Source organism: Sinocyclocheilus grahami, unplaced genomic scaffold, assembly GCF_001515645.1.
Source record: "Sinocyclocheilus grahami isolate Dianchi unplaced genomic scaffold, SAMN03320097.WGS_v1.1 scaffold355.1, whole genome shotgun sequence".
Lineage (NCBI taxonomy): Eukaryota > Metazoa > Chordata > Actinopteri > Cypriniformes > Cyprinidae > Sinocyclocheilus > Sinocyclocheilus grahami.
The window spans coordinates 418,399-431,426 of record NW_015505534.1 but is presented as its reverse complement, the minus strand read 5'-3'; the positions used below and the strand labels follow the sequence as shown (position 1 = coordinate 431,426).

The 13,028-nt window shown below is 35.6% G+C and overlaps 1 protein-coding gene across 1 annotated transcript; it reads left to right on the top strand.

The window, feature by feature from the left end:
• The first annotated feature begins 5,863 nt into the window (after positions 1-5,863).
• Positions 5,864-9,157, top strand: LOC107548768 (macrophage mannose receptor 1-like). Its single transcript, XM_016229574.1, has 6 exons — positions 5,864-5,872; positions 6,236-6,262; positions 6,460-6,843; positions 6,962-7,306; positions 7,381-8,034; positions 9,087-9,157. The coding sequence occupies exons 2-6, from the start codon at positions 6,238-6,240 to the stop codon at positions 9,155-9,157; spliced, it is 1,479 nt and encodes a 492-aa protein (XP_016085060.1). The 5' UTR covers positions 5,864-5,872; positions 6,236-6,237.
• Positions 9,158-13,028: the final 3,871 nt, after the last annotated feature.

Sequence of the window (13,028 nt, the reverse complement as noted above, 5' to 3'; positions counted from 1 at the left end):
TGAGTTGAAAGCAGATGAGAGTACGGCTGCAGTCAGGAAAGCAGTGAAATAAGCGCAGTCAAGATGGACTTGCCCCATGCACTTCTCGTGAGCCCCATCATTTCTCTTTTCATGAGCCCTATCAGATTGGTCGTGGCGGTGGTATTGCAACAATATTCATGGGTTTCAGTCACGTGACTTTTTTGTTGCGGCCGCCATCTTTAGGACCTTGAGTAGCCTCTCCTTGGTAATCGGAAACCAAAATAACACTTCACTAACAACGGAAAACAATGGTATTTTAAAAAAATAGATACTTTAGGATTAGATCCTTATTTACTGTCAAGCGAACTGCTGACTCCACTAAAGTCTAGTGAAAACTTAACAACTTGACGTTTGCTGATAGGCTGTTTACATCTACCTCATACACAATCCCTCTTCGTACACTCGGGCCATTTTCAGTTAAATTTTCACCTGCTAGAGACTTGTCCATCGGCCTGGATCCATCTGCAGCACCCAGCCTGGATGCTTGCGTACTCACTTTCAGATTCTGGGTCGAATCAACCGGACCAGATGCGACAGCCGTAACTTGCCGACACTGCGGCATCCAAGCCAGACTCGGCCCCTTGCGTATGCAGCACGCCAGACTTAGCACAGTTGCATTTCTATATCTACTGTACTGTTCATTAATATTTCATTTAAAATCTATAACGTTACTGTCACGAATTCGGTCCATGGACTTCCGTTTATTCACCACCAGAGGTCACCCTTTCCATTACATTGACTCTCGCACAACACTAACTGTTGCATAGCACCCCGGACTACATATCCCATCATTCTTTGCACGATTTACACTCTGCACTGATTGCACTCATTGCACACAGCTGTTTCTAATCACCTCACTCACTATATAACACCCACTCCTACCACCTTTCTCGGCTGAGTATTGTTTAGCCTGTACCCCTTTGCGAGTCGCCGTGGTTTCCTTGTTTTGCCTTGCCTGTTTTTGCGGTTTCTGATCTTTGCCTGTTTTCCTGGATGTCTTGCCCCTGTGATTCTGTCTGCCGATCGGTGACCTACGCTAGCCCTATTCTTGTGTTTTTGCCCGCCATATACCTGTTTGCCATTGTTCGATCCTACCTGTTATACCACGTCTCTTGAATAAAAGCTTGCAGATGGATCCACACGTCTCACGTCTCGTCAGCCCCGTTACAGTTACCTAGACAAAACATTTACTTTCATTTTAATTATATAGATTGTAATACATAAATAACATGTACTATAATGTTTGCCATTGTTCGACCCTGCCTGTTATACCACGTCTCTTGAATAAAAGCTTGCAGATGGATCCGCACGTCTCACGTCTCGTCAGCCCCATTACAGTTACCTAGACAAAACATTTACTTTCATTTTAATTATATAGATTGTAATACATAAATAACATGACTTAACAAATCTATAAAAATCTCATTATTATGAAAGCAATTTTAAAGTCCATTAAATAACTAGCTTGACCAAGCTGGCATGAGGAAAATTTATTTACAAAACAATTTATTTACAAAACCATGCAATTACAGCAAAAAAAACAGCAGCTATATAATAAGTGTAGATAAAATATTTAACACATTTTGCAAAATTACCCATGCATTTACTTGAATGAATGAGGCATTTATATGTACACTCAGACTGTAACATTTAATAAATAAAGGTTAAAACATTACAAATTTTAAAGCTGTTTTGAAAAACACATTGGTAAATGGCAAAGTTTTTGAATTAAACATTTTGTACTTGGTAAATTAATTTAAATAATTATTACCTAACCATGAATAATTTTTAAAGGTAATCAGTGAATACTGTTCTTGGTTGTTGCTCATTGTGCAGCATGTCTTTCCACATCTTAGTCCAGTGAGTACTTTGCTTGGGAGCTTTCATTTCTGCACCTGTAAAGAGCAAATAATGCACAAGTATCTATTACTAAAGGTCTAACTGAATGCACCAAACTGAATGAAAGTAAATGTATATATATTGCAGCAAAGCACATGTTGTTAGAAAGACTATTTACTTATTATTATTCACCTATTTAATTCTAGCACATTAAGTGGCTGTGTCCAGTATGATTAAAATTTAAAGTGTGTATCATCCTAATTAAAGAGATAGTTTACCCAAAAATGAAAATAATTTACTCATTTTATGTCGTCTACACGTGACAAACCTGTTGGTTTTGATTACCAGCATTCTTCAAAGTATCTTCTTTCTTCTGCAGAAAAACGAAAGTCAGGGGTTTGATAAACAATGAGGGGGAATTGATGTAATAATGTAAATGATGACAGAATTCTGGGTTAACTATACTTTTAAGTAAATTAGTAGAAACACTATTCACTAGTTATCACTGTGCAGAAAAATAACAGTGAATGCCACAATAAAATGCTTGATGCACGTGACAAACCTGTTGGTTTTGATTACCAGCATTCTTCAAATATCTTCTTTCTTCTGCAGAAAAACAAAAGTCAGGGGTTTGAAAAACAATGATGTATTAATGTAAATGATGACAGAATTCTGGGTTAACTATACTTTTAAGTACATTAGTAGGACACACTTTTAACTAGTTAACACTGTGCAGAAAAATAACAGTGAAAGCCACAATAAAATGCTTGAAAAATACACATTCAATAGATCCATAGCTTCCTAGGGGTTTGATAAACAATGAGGGGGAATTGATGTAATAATGTAAATGATGACAGAATTGTGGGTTAACTATACTTTTGAGTAAATTAGTAGAAACACTTTTCACTAGTCATCAATGTGCAGAAAAATAGCAGTGAATGCCGCAATAAAATGCTTGAAAAATACACATTCAGTAGATCCATAGCTTCCTGCTGGTCAGTTTGTCTCTTCAGTTAAGATTCCCCCAATTGTTGCAGAAAACATTTTATTACATAGTATAATCATGGTCAGTACAGACATGCACTTGAACTTACTTTCTCATGGACTCTAACTGCTCCTTGCTAGTCCAGTCAGAGAAGTATAATAAAGATGAAGTATACTGTCTGAATCCAAGCACTGCTCGTTGTTCACAGCTCTCTGAGGAACTTCTGCGATGACACTTCTCTTAGACATGCACTTGAACTTACTTTCTCATGGACTCTAACTGCTCCTTGCTAGTCCAGTCAGAGAAGTATAATAAAGATGAAGTATACTGTCTGAATCCAAGCACTGCTCGGTGTTCACAGCTGTCTGAGGAACTTCTGCGATGACACTTCTCTTGGTTACTTCAAAACATTGTTAAAAGACATTTGTGGCACATTTAACATCCTGTACGTCTCTACATGCTAAGTGAAGAAGCAACTAAAGTAGCAACAAAACTGTGATTCTGTGTTTTGTTGTAGTCAGATACATGTGTTTTGGCAGTGGTGAGCACCTGTACATATAAGTCTGCTTACATTTAGCAACTGTAAAAGCAGGACACAGCTACTGCAAATGATCTCAGACATATCGATGCATTTAAATTTGATTGCAGTACATTGTCATCGTACAAATTACTGCAACTAGCTTATATAGGCTATTTAGTTAACAGGTTATTTGAAAAGAACGTTCTATAGAATTATAAAACTAATAGTACAAACAAATCCTCTTCACATTAACATCCTTGAAGTAATTACATTCAGTTACATTCATAAAAATAAGAATGTGGAAACTAAAACTACAAACCTTTCTCCTTGTATGCGCTGAACCGTCGTCATCCTCCTCTTCTTCATCTGTTTGTTTGCAGATCGGAGTGTTGTTCGTCAAAGTTTAGTGCAGTGTAAACATTCTAGACTCACATAACTGTACTCAGATCAAAGATCAAAAACATCTCGTTGATTTATTAGCTTTAGGTGAAGCATAACGAAAGTTTTCTGGCAAATCATCAGTCTTGGATGCAAATTTAACCTTTTACAAGTTTCATTATGAACTTGCTAACTAAAATACTAAAATATAAAAACTCATCTATGCTTACGAGAAAACCTATGAATAGAGCGATATTCTCAATGTTACTCAGAAATAATGTACCAGATTCAGTATGCACCTTATTGATGACCCTTGGCGTTAATATACAGCAGTTGTGTCAGTGTGTGATGTAATAAAACTGCAGCTCGTTAATAAACAACATATTTTTGTTTGATCCATTTTATACAATCCGCCTTCATTCAGCAAGTGCACTCACGCAAAAAAATAGTTTTCAAGTTCAACACTTTTTGTTCCATTCAGTTGTAGATGCTGCTGATAGAGCAGGTTATTCGCCCAGACTGCCGCGGCCCCCGCAAAGAGACGTGCGTGTGAGTGTGTGTGTGTGTGTTTTCTTTTGACCCTACCAGGTCAAGAAAATATGATCATATTACCCCAATTTTACAAACTCTTCACTGCCTATACCTAAGTTCCATATCAATTACAAAATATTGCTGCTTACTTATAGGGCCCTAAATGGTTTAGCTCTTGCGTCTTCTATCATGCTACAATCCAATACTTAATGTTGCAAAACTTTGGACCTCTTATGAAGATTTGAGATGACGCCAACCCTGAACCAGTTGACAAAATTACCGATTTTCCTTAAACTACTATCATTTTAATCACAACATAAAATGATTGCTGTTAATCATGTTCACCATTTCTGTTTAAATACATGTCATTAACTAACTGCACGATTTTAACTATCCTAGAATAGTACATGTCTGCCATATGGACATCTCTTTGACTTATGGACACACTTTGATAAGTTACTCCTATTATAATGTAGAAACATTCATTTTCTGTGAAGCTGCTTTGCAACAATATCTATTGTGAAAAATAATAGAGTACTTCTTTTGCACTTAACGTCTGTTAAAAAGTATGTTTGTACGATCACCCTATAAGTGCTCTCTTTTGCTGTTTTCAATCCTAAATATTTTTTTTTTTTTTTTTTTTTACATATCACTGATTTACTGAGTTCACTGTTCAGTACTGAGCAATTGTTTATATACTGTATATATATATATATTTAGCTCAGAAATATCTCACAGAAAACAAATTACAAATTTTAGTTTCAGGAAGAATTTATCAGATGAGGACTTCCCAGCAACTTGAAAATGCTTTTGAGTAAAACTGGTCGTAAAACTGGTCTATGAGAGGTTAGGACAGCATTCCTGCACAAGCAAATGGTTTTAGGTTTCATGTTTCATTAAACTACCCTTGACCTACATTTTTCTCTCCCTTAAGAAAATTATTTTTGTTTTTTTTTTTTTTTGGCATATTGATTACCATTTGTATAACCACAGTTTTACTACAAATACCATGGTTAAACTATGGTTATTGTAGCAAAACCATGGTTAATTTGTTGTTACCACGGTTTAACTATAGTAACCATTTGTTTGTTTTTAGATGTAGAAAAATTTAGGTTTTCTGTACTCATATTATTGCATTGTTGCAATACCTGGGCACACATTTAAATTTTATATTTGTTAATTTATTTGTTAAGATATTGTTGATCGATCAAATATAATGATAAATCAAAACATGGGCTGCATGAAAGACTCATATGATTTAGTCTTGAGTTGTTAGTTATTTAGAAATGTTGTTTCTCTGTTTTATGGTCTAAATGGTCATAGCACTCACAAGTTCAGAAAATGTAAGCGATTCTTATTCTAAAGGAATAAAGATTTTGGTCAAGTGTTGTGTAAAGCATTTGTTTTCATGTAACAGCAGAATGTTTATGTTTTTTTGTGTACATTTAATAAAGTTATGTGAACCATCAGGTTTCTTGATGTCAGTTGTGTTTATAAAAATGATCCCTCCCACATTTTGTAAACAGTATAAATATGAAGACAGTCAGATAGTTTAAAACAAAAGCAGCAAGATAAAAGACGAGGCTTCAACTCAAAAGGTAAATTATTGACCATTTTTAAAGATATTTTAAATGTTTAATAAATGAGACAAATTACAGTTAATGCAAATAATGCAAAATTTGCCGTGTTTGAATACATTTTGATCAGTTCTTGTTTCTTGTTGATTGCTAAATAATGATTAATGTAGGTTGTCTGTATTCATATTATTGCATTTTGTAAACAGTATAAATATGCAGAGAGTAAGATCATTTAAAACAAAAGCAGACAGATAAAAGACGAGGCTTCAACTCAAAAGATAAATTGCAAATCATTTTTAAAATGGCTTTTCCTCTTGGCATTTAAAGCATTAAAATAAATAAAATTATTTGATTGATTTTACATGTGTATACTATTTTCCACAGCTATGTTTCCATTGCTTCTATTATCGGGTAAGAGAAATATTTTCATAAAACATTTTATCATCAATTAAACTGACATTTTGTATAAGAGTATGTTGTGGAATTTGTCTAGCTACTAAAATTACACTAATTACATTTTTTATCATTTGGAGAATATAGATATTTAAATGGACACTTTTGGTATTTTTTTTTTTTTATTGAAAAACTAAACTTGAACTCTTTAATAGGGTTTCTTACCTTCACCTTGAGTGTCCCTCATCAGTATGTCTTTGTGAATGAATCCATGACTTGGGCAGAAGCTCAGAGATACTGTAGAGAGAAATACACTGATCTGGCCACCATTGAAAATGAACAACAGACAGTCCAGTTGATCGACACAGAGAATCATGATTCCATTGATTTGGCCTGGATTGGACTCTATGATGATCTGAACAGTTGGAAATGGACTCTAGAGGACAGTGATTTCTTCAAGGTGGGAGAGAAAGACTTCAGGAACTGGTATGACCCAGGACCAGACAATTATGGAGGACAAAGTCTGTGTGTGTATATGGACAATGGGATATGGTATACGACATACTGTTTCAATTATCGTCCTTTTATCTGCTATGATGGTAAGCAGTTTAATTAATAATATGTATGGGACACTGAAAAACAGATAATTATATTTAATTACAAGTATTCTTAAATAATCAACTCACTAAAATTCAAAACTGTATTTAAATGTTTCAGGAAGACAGAATGCCAGTGCTAGTTATGTGTTTGTCTACCAGTACCAAACCTGGACTGCAGCTCAGAGTTACTGCAGAGCACATCACACAGACCTCGTCAGTATCAGGAATGAGACTGAACACCAGAAGATCCAGGATTTATTAAAGAATAACTATTACTATTATTATGTGTGGATTGGACTGTACAGAACCAGATCTTGGTCAGATCAGAGCAACTCTTCATTCAGTAACTGGAGAGCAGGACAGCCAGATAACACTGGATCCTGCACTGTAGTCTCATTCAGTGACTCTGGGAAATGGACTGATGAATACTGCAATTATAGATTTCCTTTAATTTGCTACAGTGGTGAGTGGATGTCTATGTAGTGGCCAGGACTGTCAAAATGTTTTAAATGTTAACATTTTACACTTTCTTCACAGTGTCATCTTTGACATCATCCCGTCAGTATCACTTTGTGAATGAGAGTAAGACCTGGACTGAAGCTCAGAGATACTGCAGACAGAATTACACTGATCTGGCCACCATTGATAATATGGAGGAAATGAACAGACTGATTAACACAGTTAATGGGAGTTACAATGGTTCAGCCTGGATTGGACTGTATGATGATGTGAATAGCTGGAGATGGTCACTGGAAGACAATGATTTCTATCAGGAAGGAGAGAGAGATTTCAGAAACTGGTATCATGAACCGGACAACAGTGGGGGGAACCAGTTGTGTGTTTACATGGATTATAATGGTAAATGGTATGATATATCATGTGACAACACACCGCCATTTGTTTGCTATGATGGTAAGGACATTTCATTCACAGAGAGTTACATCATAATCTATAACTGGGAAACCTGGTCAGAGGCTCGTAGATACTGCAGAGAACATTACACAGATCTTGTCAATGTGAGAAATCAGACTGAGAACCAGAGGATCCTTGAGACAGCAGGTGGAGGAGTCTGGATAGGACTGTACAGAAACAGGATTTGGTCAAACGGTCAGAATACCAATTATGAAGACTGGAGACCAGCCGTTCCCTATTCAGAACAACAACCAAACAGAAACAGGATTTGGTCAAACGGTCAGAATACCAATTATGAAGACTGGAGACCAGCCGTTCCCTATTCAGAACAACAACCAAATAATGGTGAATATGTTTATGGCCAGTGGGGCTTGCAGCACTGTACTGCTGTATCATTCAGTCATTTAGGTCGATGGACTGATGAGAACTGCTTAGCCAGCTTGACTTTTATCTGCTACAACAGTAAGTTTATTTTTGCTCTCTTTTTTATCACTTATGTTTTTCTAATATCACTTTTTGTAATGTCTAATCAATGTATAGATTTCATTTATATTTATATTAATTATTATTATTATTATAGATTTTAAAACCATTTATCACATATTTTAATTAGCACATTGCAAAAGCTGTTCTTCAAGTTGTTAACAGCAGGTGTTAATATAGACAGGTATAATTTTAATAATTTCTACTTTATTCAATATTTTTATTACATTTAAAAAATCTTCACAATAAATAAATTTTCATAGTTTTTAATTATATATTGCAGTTCTGCAGAGAAAAATCAAACATATTTCCCTGTTATATATTTTAAACTTAAAGGAACCTGCACACAATCTTCATGCACCCGTCAGTATCACTTTGTGAATGAGTCTAAGACCTGGACTGAAGCTCAGAGATACTGCAGACAGAATTACACTGATCTGGCCACCATTGATAACACGGAGGAAATGAAGAGGCTCTATAAAAGAGTGTACAGAACTTACTATGGCAAAGCTTGGATTGGTCTCTATGATGATACAAACAGCTGGAAGTGGTCTCTGGAAAATGTCATGTTTGATGGAGGATTTAAAAGCTGGTTTGTTCAGCAGCAAGTGAACTCAGGTGGACAGAGTCTGTGTGTGTACATGTCATATTATCGGGGAACATGGAGTGAAGCCTTTTGCTACTATACACTTCCCTTTGTTTGCTATGACGGTGAGAACTGCTGTTGATTTTTTTTAATGTTTTAAGAACAACATACAGTATTTATGATACTCAGATATATCACATCTACATATATATTCCCCACAGGAAGAGTGAATGCTAGTACAAGTTATGTGTTTGTCAACCAGTACAAAAACTGGACTGCAGCTCAGAGTTACTGCAGAGAACATCACACAGACCTCGTCAGTATCAGGAATGAGACTGAAAACTACAAACTTCAATCATTATTTTCATATTATTACTTTTGGATTGGACTGTACAGAACCAGATCTTGGTCAGATCAGAACAACTCTTCATTCAGTAACTGGAGAGCAGGACAGCCAGATAATGCTGGAAACAGTGAATACTGCACTGCAGTGTCATTTAGTGAATCTGGGAACTGGACAGATGAAAACTGCAACATTGCATCACCTTTCATTTGCTACAGAGGTGAGTAGATCATTTAGACCCCAATAGAGTCTTGCCAGAAACATACACTCTCAGCTGTCTGTGATATTTTGTGCACCTCTAATAAAATAAATAAAATTATGTTGACATTTTTTAGAAGATTTAACTACTGAATGTTCAAAGAAAGGCAATACTTTATAATAACTTTCCTTAATCATCAACAAACATAATATAATGCTTAATGTATCATTAGTTAATATATATTCAAATAGCTACAAAAATGAGATAATGTGCTTGTAAATGTTTACTAATGAACTTATTGGATATCACATAATGATTAACAGAACATTAGTTAACAAATTAAAATGGTTACAAATGTTGTTACACACTCAATTCATATATGATCATGCACTTTATAAAAATCTACAAACAATTTGTTCTGTTATTATTTTGTAATGTAATATTATCATTATTTAAACATTTACAAGCACATTATCTCATGTCATTACAAGGAATCTTTATGTTGCAATTAATGCAACTTGTTAACGTTTATCTTCACCCTTTTTTCCCACCTTGACAGCATTATCATCATCTCGTCAGTATCACTTTGTGAATGAATCTAAGACCTGGACTGAAGCTCAGAGATACTGCAGACAGAATTACACTGATCTGGCCACCATTGATAACATGGAGGAAATGAAGAGGCTGATTAACACAGTTAATGGGAGTTACAATGATTCAGCCTGGATTGGACTGTATGATGATGTGAATAGCTGGAGATGGTCATTGGAAGACAATGATTTCTATCAGGAAGAAGAGAGAGATTTCAGGAACTGGTATCATGAACCGAACAATGGAGCAAATGAACTGTGTGTTTACATGGATTCCAATGGAAACTGGTTTGATTCATCATGTGACAATTATTACACATTTGTTTGCTATGATGGTAAGAAGTTACAAGCAAAAAAATTGTCATTGTATGAAGTTAGATCAGAAATTAATAAATTGACTGATACACATCCATTATATTATGTTTTATTTTAGGTACAGGAAACAGCTCTCAGAAATATGTTTGGATATATGAGCATAGGACCTGGACTGGAGCTCAGAGCTACTGCAGAGAGAAATACACAGACCTGGCCAGTGTGAGGAATGAGACAGAACATCAACAGATACTGAATGTTACACATTATCCTGTATGGATTGGTCTGCACAGAAACAGACTGTGGTCAGATCAGAGCAACTCTTCCTTCACATATTGGCTTCCGTGGACTCAAGGTGTTGCTGCACAACCAGATAATGGTGCAAATGTCCCAGGACAGCGGGGATCTCAACACTGTACAGCTGTGTCTTTACAATACTTTGGCCAGTGGACAGATGAGAGCTGCTTTGCTAGTTTGCCTGTCTTCTGTTACAGTGGTGAGCTAATATACCCTCTCTAATTGAATAAAAGAATACACATCGAGGGAAAAGAGCAAATTCATTGTAATAAAATGTTGATTTGTTAAAATGAAAGCCATTGTTGTTTATGTAACTCAGTATTTTTTATACTAATGCTAGCTCTATCTTCTGTTTGCTTTCTGCTGGACATGATGAACATTATATTGACCCATCAATTCAGATAAGTATGGTATGTATGTATGTATGTATGCATGTATAGATGTGCTCTTTACTGCTGTTTTCATTCCAAAAAGTGTGTTTTCCAACATATATCAACATCACCAGATGTGTGTGTGTGTGTGTGTGTGTGTGTGTGTGTTTATGCACTACTGACCATTTTTGTTTGTTTTTTACTGATCAGTGACAGGACTTAGAGTGGAAGTTACAAGTCTGGAGAATCTGTCAGAGTCTCAAATTGAAGAGCTGGTGATTATGCAGGTGAGAAACATGTCATGTAAAACATAACAGTTTTACTTTTTGTTTTATTGTTGTAAAAATAAATAAATCATGTTGAGAACAACAGAGGCAATATTGTTAACAGATCTTGTCATGATATATATGCACACTTAGCTAAGTTCATGGAGCTCTCACCTAATGAGCTGGTGATCTGAATCATGTGTCTTAAATAAAGGAGACATACAAAATGTGCAGAGCAGTGGGTCCCAAGGACCAGGATTAAAAACCACTGGTTTAGTTAACAAAATACAAATCTAAGACATCTAAACACCCTGTCATTGAGAATAATACCTTCAATTAGGATAATTTTGTGATTGACACATTGACCAACAAAATAGAGAGCTAGATAATATATTGTGGTGCAAACAAACAAAATTATATTCTATAAATGATTTCTGAATCTCTGTGTGTGTGCAGAGGGACATGGCATTTCCAAGCATTTCCTTTTTTTTTTTTTTTTTTGCATTTTAAAGTCATTGTAATTTGTGTCAGGGTCCTGCCCTGATAGTCTTGTCTGTCTTGTCACTGTTGAATGTTTCTTTGTTTGACTTGTGCTTGAGCACATGGCTTTGTTTTGTGTTGGCCATGTGCTCCATTTATCCCACCTCCTTGTTTCCTGTTACCACGCTCCCTTGTTTAGTCCTAGCTGCATCCGAAAATAAATACTTCCCTACTATATAGTAGGCGAAAAACAGTATGTGGCCAAATAAGTATGTCGGCAAAAAGTACCCGGACCTACTACTTCCGGTGTAATTCTGAAGTGTGCATAAGATGGCCACTTTACTATCCCATGAGGCCACGGGAGAGAATTTATGAATGGCACTGACATGACGCAACTGACGCTGGAAGGTCCTGTGACAATGACAACATGGCAAATGTAGTATGTGCAGATTACATTCATACTACACACATTCATAATAGGCAGTGCCGGCCCTACCCTAATAAGCGATATAATCAGTTGCATAGGGCCCCCGTGCCCACCAGGGGTCCCCCTGCCAGGGGTTCACACAAACAGGGGGTGGGGGAGACTAGACATAGTCTCATAAAAATGGCTGCAGGAATTTAATTTTTCATGGTATCTTCTTCAAATTTTAAATATAAGGCAAGGCAAGGCAAGTTTATTTGTATAGCACATTTCATACACAATGGTAATTCAAAGTGCTTTACATAAAAGAAAAGAAAAAAATAATCACAACAATAAAACAAGGAATTTAAAAACTTTGAAAATGATTTAAAAAATTGATTTAAGAGGTTTAAAATGAATTTAAGAAAACGATTATACATAAAATGTAGTGCAATCAGTTCGGACATCGCACAGTGCTCATTCAATAAATACACAGCTAAACAGATGAGTTTTGAGTCTGCATTTAAAAGTGACTAATGTTTTAGCACATCTGATCTCTTCTGGAAGCTGATTCCAACTGCGGGTTATTTTGTAGTTTTGTTTTCTGCATTATCTATGTGAATATTAAAATCCCCTGCTATAGCAAAACAGTCAAACTCTGAGGAAATCATTGATAACATTTCTGTGAACTCATGAGACTTTCAACCCATTACTTTTCTGGATTGCTCAAGGACTGATTTCATGTATTTGTATATGAAATAAGAAAATGAAAACAAGGCACTTTGGTGTCTATAACTTTTTATCTTTTTGAGCATTATCAACTCTGGTAATATAGTAAAGTACATAGTACATGGTTTGTACACATTTTTACCAATACATTTCCATGACTTTTCCATGACTTTTGAGACAATATTCATGACCTAAATGTTCCATTATTTTACAA